The 19,826-nt window shown below is 35.5% G+C and overlaps 1 protein-coding gene across 2 annotated transcripts; it reads right to left on the bottom strand.

Moving 5' to 3' along the window:
• Nucleotides 1–8,598: 8,598 nt before the first annotated feature.
• zgc:113337 (uncharacterized protein LOC503741 homolog) lies at nt 8,599–19,240 on the bottom strand. Of its 2 annotated transcripts, XM_042730866.1 has the most exons (9): nt 19,074–19,240; nt 18,184–18,296; nt 18,028–18,103; nt 17,631–17,951; nt 16,013–16,342; nt 13,044–13,328; nt 10,518–10,619; nt 9,852–9,912; nt 8,599–9,662 (listed from the first exon to the last, which is right to left on the bottom strand). In XM_042730866.1, exons 3-8 carry the CDS (start codon nt 18,095–18,097, stop codon nt 9,854–9,856), a joined length of 1,167 nt encoding a protein of 388 aa, XP_042586800.1. In that variant the 5' UTR covers nt 18,098–18,103; nt 18,184–18,296; nt 19,074–19,240; the 3' UTR covers nt 8,599–9,662; nt 9,852–9,853. The 2 variants fall into 2 exon arrangements, with proteins under 2 accessions (XP_042586800.1, XP_042586801.1); XM_042730867.1 differs by having other exon boundaries at nt 8,599–9,912.
• Nucleotides 19,241–19,826: the final 586 nt, after the last annotated feature.

Raw genomic sequence — 19,826 nt, 5'->3', positions numbered from 1 at the left:
TCATCCTGCCACCAGAGGTCACTCGATGACCAACAAACACTTTAGGCTACTATGTTTACGAAAATACAGAGTTTACAAAACTGACAAAATATGTTTTCTATGTGCTTGTGTACAAATAATTGTTTCTTTTCTAATTTTTTTTTTTTTAAATATGTACATCCATCTCCTTGTTTTAGTTTCCTGTCTAATCTCTCTCTTATATGTTGCTGGCTCATTAATATTCAACAAACGATTACCATACTGGGCAGAAATGCAAATTTAAAAAGTGCTAGTATCTATTAAGTTCAGGATATCTCTGGTCTAAAAAGTTACTAGTAACTAAAAAATAAGTACGAGTTCTATTTTTTCTTAACAAGAAGAGAATAATTAAATACTAGTCACTATTGGAATAAGTACTAGTATCTAATGAATAAGTACTAGTATCTAATGATTAAGTACTAGTAACTTTACAAAAGACCAACATCATACCTAAGCTCATTAGTTCAATCTTATGTGCCCTCCAGAAGTTTGCACTCTGCAAGTGAACGACGCCTTGTGGTGCCATCCCAAAGAGGTTCAAAATCACTCTCACGGACCTTTTCCTGGACCGCGCCCAGCTGGTGGAATGACCTCCCGATCTCAATTCGAACAGCTGAGTCTTTACTCATTTTCAAAAAACGTCTAAAGAATCATCTTTTTCGCCAGCACTTAACCAACTAAGTACTTACCGTTTCTTTTTCTTATCTATCATATTCTTTAAAAAAAAAAAAAAACCTGGCTAGGTGTTCTGTACTAGACTAACTGAGACTTGTATACCGTTGTTGTTCTCTTGTTGATCTGATTGCTTCTATTGTTCTCATTTGTAAGTCGCTTTGGATAAAAGCGTCTGCTAAATGATTAAATGATTAATGTAAATGTACTAATAACTTTACAAAAGACACTAGTAGCTAAAGAATAAGCACTAGTGCCTAAAAATTAAGCACTAGTAGCTAAAGAATAAGCACTAGTACCTAAAAATTAAGCACTAGTAGCTAAAGAATAAGCACTAGTAGCTAAAGAAAAAGTACTAGTACTTAATGGAAAAGATACTAGTATCTAAAAAATAAGTACTAGTACTAGATTGAATGTTACAATGGCTTTCCATACATTCCATACAAACTTAAAGTAAGCAGCCCACTTTCTCCTCGGTTTTTGTTTCCGGTTTTGAAAGGTGTGTTATGTGTTTGTTTCCTCTTTTTTTCTTTTCTTTTTTTCTTTTCTTTTTTCCCACTCGTTTCTCCCGGTCTCCAAATGGAGGAATGAGCAATGTTCATCACAATGGCTCAGGCAAGCCCAGACCCAATCATCTTCGCGAGGGTGTTTGTGCCGCTCGCCCTCGCCAGCTCCCTTGAGGGGGAAACCCTTGCGGCTGTTCCAGATTGGGATGACATACCATCAGACCGCAGAGCTCCCAGACACACCGACCATGACTGGAAGGAAACAGTCGTCCGGTGTCTGGAGAGTCCCCGATCTGGAACCCCTCAGCCAGCCGTTCCTGAGTCAAGTTCACTGTCAGATCATGTGGCAAGCCCGTGTCAGCTCTAGCCCCAGAGCTCACTCCAGTGCCAGCTCCTCGTAAGCATGTCCCTGATTCTCCCGTCCAGCCCAGGGAGGACTCCTGTTCCCCCGCTAAGCCCTGTAAGTTCCCCCAAGTGTTTATTTTTTTTTTAATTTAAATATTTTTTTTTTTTTTTTTAGATTTTAAAATTGTGGTTTTGCTCCAGCCATAGAGGCTGGGGCCACGGCCTTGGAGGCTGCTCTGCTATGGCCTCCTGAACTACCTGCTCTGTCATGGCCTCCTGAGTCTCCTGATCCACTAATGCGCCCCGAATGGGTACTGCTCTGGAGGCTCACTGTCCTGTGTCTGTGCTGAGGGACCTCCAGAGCACCCTCTCCCCGTTGGATGTTATGTGGCGTGTGGACATGGCTTCCAGACATGGCTTCCAGAGGGGGGTGTGTTTTGGTTGTTTTGTTCCCCATGTGCTCTGTGACCCAGTTTGTTTCCTGTGCTTTGATTTCATTCCAGGTGTGCCTAGTCGGTAGTCTCTATTGTCTGTGTATTTAGAGGGTGTTCAGTTCAAAGTTTCTTTGTCCGGTATCATTGATGTCTACTTCCTGTGCTACGTGTGATTCTCTGAAAGATAATTAAACTCCTTGGTTTTTGTACTTCTGGTCTTCTTGTTACTCGCTCCGTGCTCCTGCACCGTAGTAGCCCATGACAGTAGCCCCTTTTGTGATTGGTAGCCTTTTTTTTCCTCCTCAGTAACTACCGATTGCAGTTACATTTATTTTGTAATGTCATTACATATAGCTACTCCACAACACTGAGGGATTATGGACCATGGCAAGGGGAGTCAAGGTAGTGACAAGCCACAGTGAAGCCGATAAGTCAAAGATGCAAGGTGGAGCTATGGGCTTTGAAGACCGCTGTGGAGCTTCAAACACTGATGCTGGGGTGGAACTCTATGTTTATAGGAGTTCCTCTGTGGGCCCAGGTTATGGCTTTGTTTTTGGAGGGGCTCATGCTCGTGTGTATGGCATTGATTATGCTCCTCCACCTCACCCACAGTGAAACAGAAACCACTCTGTGGGAGCAATAGCTTAGCAAAATCCCAAAACCTCCCTCCAGCACCATCAACAGGAAACAAGTTGTTTTAAATATTCTTCAAATCCAACCCCAAAATAAATCAAATGCAATTGATCGTGTAACTTATTTGTCCCATTTAACTGGATGCCCCACTTTTGTTGAGCCCTAAAAACAATCTAACAATTTCAGCACATCCCTTGATCGAAAAAACCCCCCACCTAAAACCATTGACACATAAACTACTTAGACTACTTTTTAAAGTTAATCTAATTTTCTACTTTTAGACTTTTTTTATTTTTTGTTTTAATGTCAGTTACATAATGTATATTGCTCTTAATTAATTTCGTCTAATTGGCTAACTGTTTTAATATAATGGCTGTGTTTATGCAGCTGGCCCCAGGAGATGGAGCTATTGCTCTAAATATTGCTTCAGTCTACTAAGAGTAACCAGTTTGAAGTCCTTCACAACATATTGACATGATACTGAAGGTTTACAGAATACTTTCATTGTTTAACAAAACTGTTCATATATGACTAAAATGTTCACAGAGGTTGACTGTATCTTTGAATAAATAACATTCTATTTGCACTATGTGAAATTATTGAAAATCAGTCTTACATATAATATCAGGCCTGCTTACAGCTATGCATACTCTTAGAAATAAAGGTGTTGCTGATGCAGTACCTTTTCTTTTAGGTACTATTATGCACTTTTAAGTTATCAATATCCACCCTTTAGGTACAAGGATGTATCTTTTGAAAAGGTTAAATGTCTACTAAATTCATATAAATGCAAATATAGAAATAAATGTGAAATGCTTTACTTGTGTACCTCCTTGAAAGGACACCTTAAAATATAGCTAATAAATAAATCATGACCAAACAGCAAATAAGTCAGTTTAATAAATACAGTACGTAATGTAGCCTATAATGAAAAAGGCTGCAATAGCTAGACCACTGGCCCTTTACAGCAGCGTGGAAAAGGCCTTGGTTATGCTGGTTATGAAAAAAAAAGTCAGGACAGAAAATGTGCATGTCAAGTTAGAATTATCAGAGTTATTAATGTTTTAAGAATTTAGACATTCATGCAATGGGGGAAAAAAAGTGAGATCTGAGATGGCTGGGCCAGACATGGCAGGTATACAGTGTTAGATTTAGGGGTGGACAAATGTCTCATTAGAAATCACCAGCACATTAAATACTTACATATTCTTGTTTTGCTTTGTGTATTCCTCAAATGTAATATAATTGCATGAAGTACACATACCAGTCCCTATTTTGAACAGTAATAATTGTAATGTTTTTTGAAGAATTCTCTTCTGCTCACCAAGCTTGCATTTATTTGATTCAAAATACAGTAATATTGTGAAATTCTTTTATTATTTAAAATAACTGCTTTCTATTTGAATATATTTTAAAATGTAATTTGTTCCAAAAAATGAAAAAAGAAGACAATCATGTCCAAAATCACCTGAAGCTCACTACATGTGCAAAAGCAGACACTGGTGCATGTTGCGAACATAAAGGAAATAGAAACCACAACTATAAGACTGAAGAGCACATTGTTCAGTCAAGTGATTTGGATGGTGACTGTAAGGATTAGACTGGATTCATTTATATTTTGAGAACATCTGTTGTGTCCCTGGCTTGTATTTAAGATGAACTGGCTATATTTGAGGAAGACGACTTTGTTCCTGGCTTTCATCCTGCATGTGAGCACTGATGCACAAGGTGAGTTCATAGCATGTACGATGTCTAAGACAAAATCAACTACTGATGTTGTGATTTTCATTCACTTGTTCTGGCATGATCAACTGAATTTGACTTTATATATTTTATTTTATTTTAGTTAAAGTTTATACTGAACCAAAATGGTTCAGTTCCATAGCATTGTCTCATTTAAACATAATAATTATTTATTATTTAAAAAAATATTACTGTTTACCATTATTGTTGTGTTCATACATTTGTTGCAATGTTATATATTTTAGGTCATGCCCCCAAATGTCCTCTCTTGAAAGTTCCTAGAGGTACTGTCCATAAAGCCTTCATAAACAAGCCTTTCAAGATCTCCTGCAATCTGACATATTGTGATGAACAGACAATCAATGTGACATGGACCAAAGAAAACACGAAAAGATGGATTCCAATATCTGGAGCAGATCACATGTCAACATCACAGAACTATTCATCATCTGATCCAAATATGTTGACTTCATATTTAACTTTCACAAATATATCAAAGCATCATGAAGGCTCTTACAGATGTGAACTAATGTTTCCACGCTTCTCTGTGTATAGCCATCACATAAATGTTTCTGTCTCAGGTAAAAAAAAAAATTTCTTTCCATGTTAACAAAAAAGACTTGTTTTATTTAAATTGATAATTGATCATTTAAATACAAATGTTTAAAATAATTTTTGAACACTTCTAAATGTTTTTTTTTATGTATTTTTTTCTCACAGATGACAGCAGAGAAGATGAAACGTCTTTGACCGATAGTAAGAGCTGGTTTAATCTAATCACTTGCATGTCAATCAATGATTTAATATTTAATTGAAAATTTACAACATGTAATTGTATTGTGTGAACTGGTTGATTCTCCTTCTATATCAAAATACAAAATAAAATAATGTGGATGACACTTTTCCTTTTCTTAGTGATGGCAGAAAGAGAAAACACTGACAGCAGCTCTGGTTCATGGTGGCTGCCGTATCTCTTCATCTGTTTTGGTGCGCTGATTCTGATTCTCACAGTAATCCTCATCTCAATTCTGTGTATTAATGAATTTAAAAGTAAGTCATTGTGTCATTTTCCATTGAGATGTTTACATTTTGGCATGATCCTGACTTGTATTTAATTATCATTGTTAGATTCAAGAAGAACGCACGCACAGAGATCACAGGTTCAGGTATGTTTTTATCCCTTACACTCTTCCATTCCCAACTGAACTGAATGCCTTGTCAGCAATGTCAGTAAACACAGTACATTAAAATCATATTAAAATGTTAATAATAAATTAATGAATAATTCATTTAAAAAAGTGAATGAAAATGGAATGAAATTGAAATGTTACAAGGTCCAAGGTTATGTAGAGATGTTAAAAAAAATATTATATAAATATATGAGTGTGTAACCCTCCAGAAGCAATGGGGAAAGAAGGGCAGCAACCACAGTGTGTTTCCTCGCAAGTACAACAAAATTTATTGAACACAAATTGTAATAAGAAGTTGCAAAGAAACAAAAGGAACAAAACAAACCAAGTTTAACCCACTACAGACCCGAGGGTTCACCCAATCATATACGATGGCAATTCCACTGCAAAAAAACAAATAACACTACAAGTGTAAAAAACCAACACTCGCTTGACTCAAACCACTACAATTATTTTTTTTCTCCATATATTGTTATATTAACTTTGATTAAACTATCACAGATATCAGTTCTGCCTCATCTTCTAACAGCTTCAGTTTAAAGGCCATCTCATTCACAAACCTATGAATGACAGAATAAAAATATTCTATAGTGCTAAGAGTGTTGTAAGGGCTGTAAGAGTAGTTATTACTAACATACACACATTATAAGAAATGTTAATACAATCAAAATCAGTAACTTATTATATTGACTATACAATACAGATCTGAAGGGTGATGAATGTCTGTGCGCAGTACTACTGTGTTTCATGACCACACATCCAGCTTTAAATTAGCACCTGAACAGTCTGCGCTGCATGTGTCAGATGATGATCTTTATCCTGCATGAGACATGACTGCTTAAGCCAGGTTGTATATGCTAGACTGTAGCCAATATTTCATTAAGATTTTCAATATCATAGATCAAAAATGACTCAAAGATTAGACAAGATCAAACTAATCTTATGCGGATTTAAACTCGCATTAGTAAAGATACTAAAAACCATGGCAGTGACAGCCAGTCTTACCAGAGTTTTTTTTTGTTGTTGTTGTTTATAGCATACAGATCTTCTGAAGCGTGATGAATATGTCTGTGTGCAGTACTCTGTGGCCCTATCTTGACCACACATCCGGCTGAACATTAGCACCTGAACAGTCTGCAATGCATGTGTTAGGTGGGGGTGATGATCGAATGATACTTTATCCTGCACGAGAGATGACTGCTTTAGCTGTGTTGTATATGCATCTCTGCATTGCTTCACACCAACACCAATGTCCCCATTGACCTGAAGCTTTATGTAATTTTGCAACAATATATACTTTTCTTGTAGTTGATCATCCATTGATGTTTTAAAGAAATGTACAATAAAAGTTTTTCAAAGGCTTATATTTAAGAGGGACTCATTTTCCATATGCTTGGAGCTTGATCACATCTATTATGAGTTCAGACAAACGAAAACACATAAAAACAATGTGTGTAATGACTGTTGCATTTGATATTCTCCAGATATGCTATATACCAGGATAATTAATTATGAAATGCAATGACATTCCGCATAATGATGTTTCACTTTGCCTTGATTCACCCTAATTATAACCTAACACTTGATAAAAACCACTAGATGGAGCCATGCCTCTAAATGCTGATCGTCTACCAAGAATGACCACTTGACTAGAATTTGAATATAAATGCATTGTAACTTTGAATAAATAGAGTTATATTTAGTTTTTGTCCATGTTTCTGAGCACTTTATAAGATAAGCCTTAGGGGAACATAGGGAAGTGACTTTTTGTGTGAATGTACTTTTATGGTTACAATTGTATCACCACATCCTTTTGTATTGATTGCAAAATTCTAGCCAATGTTTTATTAAGACTTTGAATATCATGACTCAAAAATTACTCACAGATTAGATCTAATTAAATTAATTCTTATGCACATTATGACTTACATTAATAAAAATACTTCTATATAATAGTAACAGCCAGTTATTATTTGATTAATTCTTATGCACATTATGACTTACATTAATAAAAATTTTTTTTTTTTTTTTTTTTTTTTTTTTTTTTTTTTTTTTTTTTTTTTTTTTTTTTTTTTTTTTTTTTTTTTTTTTTTTTTTATAGAAATACTTCTATATAATAGTAACAGCCAGCCTTATCAAGCTTTTCTAAATTTATCTGCTCATGGTTTAGATATGAAAGTCAAAAACTAGAAGATAGAACTTCATTTCCTAACAATGAGGCATATTTTTCTGTGAGTTTGTTGATTTCGGAAGTCTCAGTCATTTAGTGTCGCCCAGTTTCTCTGAAACCCTTTACAAATGCTGGTAAGTGTATGATGCATAGTGTTTAAAGATCTGTTCAGGTTTTAAAAATTGTGCAGTGTTTTTTGACCTTAAACCTGGCATTTGTCACACTGGAGGAGGCCGGCAGAGTCACAAGGACAAAACAAATGCATATCAAATAAGTGTCAAATGAAGCTAAACAGAATATAGGCTGTTAGTCACAGCCACACGCAATCTTAGCCTCTCTCTGTTATCACATGAACAAACTGCTGACTGTTTTCACGACGGAACAAAGCAGTTGTATCAGCCATCTGACAGGAGAACAGGTTTAGATCTATTAATCTGGAATTCTTCAGTGCAAAATGAGTTCGATTTGGCAAGTGCTGAAACACATTTTTCCTGGAACACAGATACAAAAATGTTCTTGTCAATGTTCTTCTCAGAATGTATGAAGCACTGTGAGGAACCGAAATAATGTGTTCATTAAACTGACATCATATTTACACTTACGCATTCAGAGACTTTTATGTGAAGCAAGGACATAAAAGAAAAATAAGTTTCCCTGTCAGTAAATTTAATTAATCCCTCATGTATCAAGAAAGTGGAAAAAAGAATATTCCACAAATAAAACCAAATTTGCATCACATTAAATGGGTTCTGCATGTGACGAAATGCTCGTTTTGTAAAATATTAAAAAAATGAATACCATGACATCTATTCTTTTTTCTTTGCCCTTAACATTTCAGTAAAAAAGCAGCAATAAACCATTGGAATAAACTTCTACATGACAAAGTGCATGTTGTACAAACCATGCCATGTCATTTAATTGAACAGAATGTGATATGTTTTATAATAGATTCAATAATGAAAAAAAAAAAATTAGAAATGCATTTCTATAGTGCAGAAATGCACTATATACTTGTATACAAGTCAACATCATTTACAATTTCCAGCTTGAAGCACAGCAAAACAAAACAACTTTATTTCATACTTTACTGAATAGAAAGAACAAATTCATTCAAGTGTGGCCTATGCTCTCACATCCTCATATGACGAATCATTTAACATGCATAGGACAAAAAATCTTTGACTTATCAGTTGTTATCATTACACTGGACTGCACATGTGCATCAATACAAAAATCAAAGCAACATGATTTCCCAGTGATGAAAGCAGCTGATATACAGTATCTATCAGCATTTAATTCCACACCAGACTGCATATAATGCATTTCCACTGATATAGTGAACGCTTTGACAAGCTGCTCTTTTCCCACCATTGCTCTGGGACTGAAGAACTTAAACTAAAATGTTCTAGTTAGTCTCTACAACTCTAGTTCAGTCTGCTTAATTCTAGTCTAGAGTGAAAAACAACTGTGTAGTGCTCAGTCTACCTCAATGGACACCTTAAAAATGAAGGGAGAGAGCAAGATCAAGATTATAAATTATAAAGGAATATATTTGATCACAATATAAGTATCAGAAATCCAAAAACATATGATAGAATGTTTTTTCTTCAATAGATTTAATTTTTCACAATGATTATTAAATAGTGACGTTTTCCTATACTTTCTTTGAGTGAACAGCTACTTTTTTTTTTAGATAGAATTCAAGAAATTAAGAAATTTTGAGATGTTTTATTGTCCTTTTACATTTAGGGCTTCAAATGGGTATTAAAACATACAAAGACTATGTTTAATCTCCCCTCTGTACCGAGATAAAATGCCTTTTGCAACCTTCATATTAGTGATGGATTTACAAATTCTTCCAAATGTAGCATCTTTCTTCATGTAAAGAAGACGTGTCACTGGTTTCTTTGGCTGGAAAAGCAGGGACAGGAGATTTTCATCTTCAGCATATCTGTATTGTAAAGAGAACTGAAGCTTGTCATCTGCCTCAGTCAAAAGGATTGAGACCGAGCACAGACGTAACTTTAACATCAAGTATTTAAACACACAACAAATAAAAACTTGAATGATTTCTAATATCAGTAGGTCAGATCTGAAGAATAAGTAGAAATAGGTCACAGGAAGAGGCTTAGATGCCTACATTTAACTGTCTGTCTCTCTCTCTGCTCGGCCTCTTCTCTGTACCTGATGCTCTTCAGGCTCTGCTCATGTAGAACAACACAAACATACACAAAATATCATGATTCATTTACTGCAGATCATGCATACATATATGATACAAAGACACTTTTTCTGCAATGATGTATTGAGTGGTTTTAAGTAAAGCTGAAAAAACATTGTTTTCTTCTAAATTAGCAGTTTTGTTTTAAAATTACAACATGAAAGAGGTAATTTTGTTGCAGTCCATTACGAAAGTCATAGAAAAGGAAAATATATCACAGAAAAAACCTCTAGTCTCTCATGAATGTATGTCAGGGTCAATTTGACCATTTTAGGACATCACTAAAGAATTATAATTTTTTTAAATAGGCCACTTAAGAACAGTATAGCTGCTTATTTCCTTTCAGCTATTCTCACGGTCTATGAGAACAAGTTAATTATTATGCTTATCGAAACTGTACCTCTTTTTTAGAGCACAAGTTGGGAAATTAAATGAACTGTGTGAATGTTTCATGACAGCTGCCTGAGAGAGCTAAGATGTCAAACTTTGCATGGTGAGGCTCAAATATTATATTATTACTTTGTGTGATCTTGGCTGTTCTGGATTGTTCTTGTTAATCTTTTGGATTGCTTTCTAAATACTCACCATCTTTACGGAGGACACACTTCCACAAACAGAAACAGAGGCAGAGGACTAGAAGAAATGCTACAGTAGTCACAGAGATCAGGATAGCGAGTGCAGTGCCAACTGGTGAGAGAAACAGAGAAAACCATTAATCGGAACAATAATTTAAGGGCATTTGTTACCTTTTCACTTTGGAATGTCTTCCGAATTTTTTATCATTGGATTTTTATTCAACTTTGGTCACAGATGACATGATTTTTTATATTTTTTTTTTATTCTTCATGTTATTTGGAGGTGTTGGGGTCATATAAATAATTGAATCATATTTGTAGCATGCTTGCATCATTTATTCTTTGAAAACCATATAATTTTTATTCATTTTGATTTCAGTTTTGTTATTTTAGTCAAGTTAAACTAAATTAAAATGAGAAATGGGAATTTTACTTTATTTATGTCAGGACTGTCTGTGTTGTGTTTTTACTCCCCATGTGCTCTGTGATCTACTGTAGTTTCCCTAGTGTGTTTAATTGTTCGTTGTTTCCAGGTATGATTCATTATTAATTTATACTCCTCACCTGTCTGCCCCTCGTTATCCTGTGTTCATAAGCCCCAGTCTGTTCTGTTTGTCGGGTCTACCAGTGATGTATGAGTCAACCTCCTGTTCCCTGTGTTGGATTTACCCTCTGTGTTGGAAACTATTAAAATTGATTTCAATTACCCACGGCCCCATGTTCCTTCCGGCAGCATAATGTGATGATTAAAGTAACTTTAAACTTTTTTTTTTTTTTTTTTTTTTTGGGTTTAGATTTAGTTTTAGGTAACTATAATAACCATGGTCCCAAACTCAACCAATTTTAAAATATGTAAATATGAAGACTTTTACTACATTATAAAAATAAAATAAAAAATATTAACATAATTCTAAAAAAGAAAATACACTATATTGTGCATAGTTTCCAATCAATTTTGTCAAACTGTAAAAGTATTAAAATATTTACTAGTTTTGTGTATTTAAGGTGTAGTGCATGCTAACTATGATATTAGCCTAAGCAAGACAAAGTCTGCCAGTTTATTCAAAAAACAGTGATTTTGAGATAGTGGAAAATGACTCCATTCTCCATGATTCATGCTTGTCAAATAAACTAGCCTGTGAAGAAAGTGTAAAAAGTTCACCCTACAACTGGGTTTATTTTCTAAGATTCCACTGGGCCAAAGTGCCCCATAGTTGAAGAAACACTGTTACTGCTATGACAATTTCTCTAGATTCAAATAGAGATAAGGACAAATTAAACAGGGAACATACAGTATGTGCAAGTGACTATACATACAGAGACAAATAAAAACCAAGGAATGCATTTAATGCATTTAAACACTGCTTTGTAATATCAGGCCGCAAAGCTCTTTGTGATCACAATCTCTCTGCTCCCTTTGCATTCTTTACAAAAACTATATTTGGCTTTAAAGATTAGTTTTCCTGAGCATCAGTCTGCTTTCTGTTAGAGAATGTAGAGATGAACATGGAGCGAGGGCCAGGAAAAACACTGAATGATGAGCCCAAAATCCTGACATACCAGAGCTGCCCTGCATGTAACGCTGTAAACCACAGTTCATACATAACACTGAAATTACAACCATACAAGTATTAGACATGCAATGTGAGAAGTATGAGATGCGGTGCCAGGATTTATCCAAATTTCATATTTCACTGTAACTTGGTTTGGGTTTACCAAGCATTGCAATGATAATTACTGTATGACATATAATATCACACCTAGGACAAGAAGATCACATTTCATACATTTTGTAAATCATTATAATTTTCTCCCTTTGGTCCACTTGTAATGTTAGTAAAGGGCTTCCTGAAACACAAAAATTTTTCAATCTCTCTGATAATTCAGATGAAACATGTTTCTTGCTGTGCCTTTAAGACTCTCTATAATTGACCTTATCATTTCTCATTCTGGTGTCAGAAAAATAAAAATTAGTTTAAAATTAGTGTTGAGGAAAGTTACTTCTAAAAGTAATACAATGAAATTGTGTGTTACTCCATCTAATTGTGTTACTTACTAAATCTTTATGGAAAGTAATGCATTACGTTGCTTTAGCGTTACTTTTTATCACATGGGCTTGGCTTGCTTAATTGTTTTTTTTAATAACAAAAAGCCAAAAGTTATTTACCTCTGCCCCTTACTACAAATTTCTCTCAACATGGGGACAGTAGAGGTTTCATTGAAGAAATGGGTAAGTAACTGATATTTCATTGTAAAGTTAAAAGTAATGTGTTACTTTACTAGTTACTTGGAAAAAGTAATCTGATTACATAACCAGCATTAGTTATAACGTGTTACCCCCAACACTGTTTAAATTTGTATTACCTACTTTAGAACAAGCCATTGGTTTCACAGGATGGTATTTTTTTAAGCTACAGTAGGTTTTCACAATGCACAGTGAACCTATTTACCTCAAACCCATCAAGGAAAAATTACATTATTTTATTCAATATAAACCTTCGTAATCAAAGTGCATAATAAAAAAGTTCAAACTTACTTTTAGTGTTCATGGAAACAGCAATGGCGGTCTCCAGTCCTTTATGATGAACAAGACATTTGACAGAGACATCCTTCAGGAGTCCAGCCTGGATGGTCAAGGTGCTGATGACCAGAGTCGTCCCGTCACTCTGCTGGACAGAGGTGGTCACAGGTGGACCAATGGTCCGGTTATTCCCTTCCACGTTCCACACTATTTCAGCCTGTGGCCGGGCCACGGCAGTACAGTTAGCCTCGATCACTCCCGGAGACGTGGTCTTGTAGCTTACTTGAGGTTTGGGCAGGACTGTAAATGATACAGTATTTAGGTTGTTTGGGTGTGGAACATTTTATTTAGTCAGAAAACACAGCTATATGTGAATGTCCATCAGTGGAGGCATATTGATTTGGCCAGAGTGTCAGGGTCATAGCTAACAAAGACAATAATTAGAAATGTAGAAAAGTTGTTCCCCCAGTATATGCTATTCTAGTGCTGCTTTGTTTGTTATAGAATGACAAAAAGTTTTAAACCTTACATTTTTATGCTTGTCTGCCTCAGCAGCCTAAAAGTGATCATTAACGTCAAAATGATTGAGACCAATCAAAAATGTGGGATTTACTGTTTACAGAAGTCAAGCATGAATTCTTGTGCTGCACTTCAGTTGAAAGGATTGAATAAGTGTGAGATAAGATTTAAGAGTCTAAACATTTAATATTCGACAACCGTTTTATAATAGAAATGTTAAAAGACCAACAGTAATATTCAGTCATACTCAACTTCATTGTCAAATTTGGCTGTTTTGAATTGTATGATTCATGTAATTTATAACTGAATGTGATGAGAGCAGAAACATTTTGCCGTTTCATGTTTTTGATGAAAAAGAGTGAATGTGTGCATGTTTTAAAATAAAAATGTTATTTGCAAAGTGATTACTTCTTATGGTCCTCTTCATTACATTAAATCCATTATTATTTAATTCCTTTAGATACAAGTTATAACTCCCCTCCCTGTCCTTCAAAAAAAAAAAACTGTCCCCCTCAGCCCCTGATGTTAAAAACATGGCCCTGACAGCTTTTACCAGCAAGGGCCATTGATTGGAGCCATGCTAACCAGCCAAACTTTGACCTCTTGATCCCAACACATAATCATGCATTGACTCTACTGAATGATATTGTGTTGGCTTGAAAAGCAAGAGTTGGCTTTGTAAATGCCATGCCATCTCTGAGTGTTTGCAGCCCACATATTTTCATCAGTAGTTCAAAGCTACAGAGATGCCCATTCAAACCACAGCACTGGCCCAAAAAAGAGGTATACACTTGGCATTCCAACAGAGGACAAGCATTTCACATTCTTACAAAACCATGACCCCTACAGAACAATTCAAGATTGCTATGAATAACAGATGAGTGAATATGATTAAACAAAATGCAGACCTAAAAACTGTCTTTTTTGGACCCCACTGATTTCCTTGTATAAACAAATCATTCAAAATATAGTGATACAGGTCTGGAATGACATAATGACAGAATTTTTGAGCTATATTATCCCTTTAGGTATCTGTTGGTGGCTGCATCCTAGTTTGGACAAATGCAACAGTACAGAACAACGAGGCACGAAGTGAACATCAATCTGAGAGAGACAAGGCAGGAGAACGAGAGCAGCACATAGAGAGAAGCACTGTGTTAGTGGAACAGTGACACAGTCATTCACTTTGGCCACAGTCTGAATAAATCATAGATCTCACAGTCTCACCCTCCTACAATCAGTTTCTTTCATATCACCCTCTCTCTGTCTGTTGTCCTCATTTTCTCCAGGCCTGTGTGTGTTTAGCCTTGTCCTGCCCTCTCTACCACTCTCTGCTACAGCCCTACCAGCTGCATACACTGAACTGGATTTATGTTTCACTCTAGAGTCTAAAAATCAGCAATCACTATATAAAATATCAACAAGGTCAGTCTTGACCATTAGAGTGGGGACTGTTTTCTGGGATGGGTTTTAATGGTCCTTTTATTTGAACAATTTAAAAAGAACAAATTAACAAGAACAAATTCAAAAGTATTTAAATGGATTTAAAGTAATAAACATAAATAAGGGCAATGATTCAGGGTAACACTTTATTTTGATAGTCTACTTTAGACATTCTGACACATCACTTTAATTTATAGTATGTGTACTTATATGTACATACTCTGTAAGAAAGTACTGGATAATACAAGGTAACTACATGGTTTAAGGCTAGGTTTAGGGGTCGGTTAAGGGTTATTAGTCAGTTATTGTAATCAATTATTATAATAAGTACATAGTACATGCGGAACAGATATTCTACTAACTTTAAGTAACTTTGCATACTACATGTCAACTAACATTCATTAGAGTATCAGTAGACTGTTAGGTCAGGTTTAGGGTTAGGGTTGGTAGAATAAGTTGATATATATTTACAAACTTACTTATAGTCGGTTAAATGTCTGTTGGGGGCCATCAAATAAAGTGTTAGCAGATATTACGCAAAGAGTCTACTAATATTCTAATGGCTGCTAGTTGACATGTAATCGCAAAGTTGCTTATGTCTAAAGTTTTGATTCAGCATATATTCGATTCAAAACAGTGAAATTTGGCAAAGCAGTTGAGTAGTTGGCAGGGAACTGTTGGTTGTTTAACACTGCTATCATAAAACTTTCATACCATCAAAACTTAAGTGTCGAATTCTTCGATTTCATTGAATTCTTGTTTTATGTGTAAACAGTAAATGTTACTTTCTTTTTCTTTGGTTAGTTTCAATCATTCAACAAGCCACTGACAACTGAGGCAGACCAACCTAAAAATGTAACTTAAAACTGTACATCATCCTAACAACAAACAGAGCAAGCAGCAGGTACTGTATATCAAATATTGGCCCTGAATATCATCATCAGCCAACTTGACAAATATCAGAATTATCCATCTTATCAAGATTTCACTGCATCTGTGGACTAAAGCCACGAGGGACTTACCAAATATAGTGAGGCAGCTTATGGCGCTCTTCATGCCGTCTGGATATGTGTGGAACTCACAGGTGTAGCAGGCCTCATCTTCAGCTCGGACCGGCCATAACGTGAGCTGTGTGTCAGACAGGGAAGGGCTCAGGCTCGCGCGGTCCACAAACTCTTCTTCAATTACTGGGTCACTCTGCTTTGCAAAAGATGCAACTTCACGGGATTCTACTTTATTCACAATCTTCTTCCATAGCACCTGCTTGACTTTCTCCGGCAGACCGTACCGACAGGCCAGAGAGGCTTGTTTACCACCCACTGCAGTCTTATTGCCCTCTGAGATCACCGATGCTGTAAATCAATGAAAATAAGTCACTACTATACTAACAGTAGCATGATAACACTTATATGTAACGTATATACATAATTATAATTGGATTATGTACAGTGTAGTGTATTTTAAACTAAATACATGTAATCTGTTACATATACATACTTATAAATACATTATATACAGTATAGTGTATTTTAAACTATATATACATAATTTGTAACTTAATAGCATACTACTATACACTCTTTAAAAAAGTTGTTTTTTTTTTTTTGCAGCAATGCCATAGAAGAACCACTTGGGTTTGCCAAAGAACCTTTCAGTGAATAGATTTTAAAATAAAAATTTTTTCCTAGTGTGAAGAACATTTTTAAAAATCTGAAGAACTTTTTTCCACTATAAAGAACTTTTTGTTCATTTGAAAAATTCCATGGATGTTAAATATTCTTCGTGGAACAATAGAAACCAATGAAGAATCTTCATTTTTAAGGGTGTATGTCACTAGACAAAACCATCCAAAACCACAGCTATGCTGATGTGTTTTATTGTTCCCACAGCCTTATCTTATAAGAGCCAAAGAACAGAATCTGATGATATGGGAGTTGTTATCGGTGTTATCAGTTATTATCAGTGTTTCAAAGCATAGCTAAAAAAAATTAAGTATTCATTAAAGTACGACTTGTCTTTCTAACGCAGGTTCATTTAGAATATCACATAAGATAGAGTGCAGCTGCTGAATATCCTCCTGCATGCAGCCTTGTGCTCTAGCAGATCACAGGTGTGCTGATATTCCCCAAGTATAAATCACTGCAGCTCTGAGACCTCCAAGCTGGAGAAGCTTATGCCACAATAGGTGGAGACCCTTAAGTTAGTGAGGTTAAGCTCTCGGATTTCATCAAAAATATCTTACTTTGTGTTCTGAAGATGAACAAAGGTCTTATGGGTTTGGAACGACATGAGGACGAGTAATTAATGACAGAACTTTCATTTTGGGGTGAACTATGCTTTTAAATTGTAACACGGATACTGATTTATTCTTGAGTGAATCAGCATTTTTAATGAATCAGTCGTGTGACTGATTCAGTGACGTACTCATGACGACTTGTCAAAACCTACCATAAACTGCAAAAGGCAGTTAATTAGTGCAGTTAGTTAATTAACCATTAATGCAGACGGACAGCATGGAACAAAAACGTGATATAAGCAATTAAAAATTCCCAGTGTTTCTGGAAAGCACGGATGCTCACTGTCAAATGGAAGTCTTGTAGATACTGTACATCCTCTAAATACATGTTGTCCAAGACTGACCTGTGACAGTAAGGCAGGTTTGTCCTTCCCTTGAGCCTTTGGGATAAAGATCAAAGATGCAAGTGTAGCAGCCCTCATCCCTGTAGCTGACCCGTTTGATGTTGATGGCACTGGCATCTCGTGGTGAAGGAGCTAGCTCCACATGCTGCTGTCCGCTCACACTGTCTTTTTCACCAGGCTGGTAAGTGATTAATGTCTGGTTCTGCACATCCAGCCAGCGGATCTGATGAACCGATTCTCCTCTGGCCTTGACAAGCGTGCAGCTCAGAATGAAGGGCTGCTCAACCGGGGCCTCCACGCGCATCGGAGCTGAAACCCTGCCTGAGACACAGAAATACTGAAACCAACCGAAACGCACCACTTACACACAGAACAAGAGATTATTACAATCACACACCTTGTAGTCTGGACACCATTACCAGAGACACACAGATCTGTAGACAGCTTGGCAAGGAGACCACAAACATTTTAGCCTAGTGGAAAGGAAATAAAGCATTTCAGTAACTATTGCACCAAATTATAAGATATAGCTGTAAAATATTAAAGTTTGTACCCTTTATATTGAGAGGGCATTTAACGGTCCAGCTCAGTCTTGTGGGATGAAAATTAAGACAATGATTTCTGTCAGTTAGGGATGTTTCCAACATCTCACTGAAGGGCTGCCATCTGTGTTCACATATTATAGACACAAAGACATTATAGAAAACATGTATATAGACACTGAAATGCTTAAAATGAGTTTGTAAAGATTATAAATTGTGCTTTTATATAAATTTCTTTACCAAACTAAATTTTTAATTGTAATCTGGATTGGACAGAAAGAAAAGCAGTCAACAAGTGTCCAGTATCAAGCTAAATACAAAATAAAATTTCTCCATTTGTGTTATTTCAGTTTTGATGGCTTCACTATTTTTCCAAATGAATAAAGAATATTTGTGTTTAGATTTAACATCAATAGTGAATAATTACATATTTCAGAGAACATCATTAATTTGTGTTTGAGCAGTTTAATCCATAACTACACCACAACAATGATATTAAATTCATTTAAACGAATATCTTTGTATTTTAAAATTGATTCATTTGTTTTAAGTGGCCAAATACATTCTACAAATAATATATAAATATAGTTTATAAATCTTTTGTAGAGAGGATTTGCTGAAAACAGTTAAAATATAAGACAATGATTCTGTATAACATATTTTTCTGTAATAGCATATGCAAAATATCATTTATATACTAAAATAAAACTTAAAGATAGTAAATATTAGACCTTGATAAATTGATCATTAATAAACTGACCATTTATAAATGCTCAAACAGTAGAATTATCAGTTCATCTGAGAGCGGCAAATGACATACAAATGAGTCTAAAGTTTAGGATGAAAGTAATAAGATGTGCTACAGATAAGTATAAGAAATGAATAGTATATTTTGACATACCTTCCTGTGGTGTAGATGCCCTCTGCCCTCAGCTGTACATGCACAACACACTCTTCAACACACTGAACCAACTGGACTGTAAACAGCCCTTTCTCCACCCATCACTGAAACACTGCATATGCGAGTCAAGCACATGGTGGCTCCGTCTCACAACTCACTCAGCTGCCTACTTAGACAGCATTGTCAGATATCATATGCCTCTCAGCTCACACACACACACACACACACACACACACACACACACACACACACAGAGAGAGAGAGAGAGAGAGAGAGAGAGAGAGAGAGAGAGAGAGAGAGAGAGAGAGCTCTGACTCAAATGGCAACAATGGCCAAACATGAAACTAAAAATTCTAATTATCTGTATATAATTATCTGTATATAATAGTACATTATATTATTAAGATTAAAAAAAGATGGAAAAGAGACCCCCTGTTTTTTAGTGTACAATATTATATTTTAGCTTGTGCTGCACTTCACATTTAAGCTTGGCCTAAACTACCATATTCATGTATTAAATTACAAACTTTTCTGCCCAATACATAAATACAAACTTAAGAAGTGTTTCGGTAAAGACCCTCACAGCTACAGGAATGTTCTCAGTCTGACCTCTAGTGTTCAAAATGGGACTCACAAACCTATCCTCACTTACATAAATGAACTATAGTGTGCTGCACCTACAAGTAAAAGAAAAATCACAAATTGTATCTGGTGTCTGAATAATATTTGCTTTGACTGTATATAGCCTAACTA

This window comes from Cyprinus carpio, chromosome B9 (genome assembly GCF_018340385.1).
Source record: "Cyprinus carpio isolate SPL01 chromosome B9, ASM1834038v1, whole genome shotgun sequence".
Taxonomy (NCBI): Eukaryota; Metazoa; Chordata; class Actinopteri; order Cypriniformes; family Cyprinidae; genus Cyprinus; species Cyprinus carpio.
This window is presented reverse-complemented; position numbering and strand designations above follow the sequence as displayed.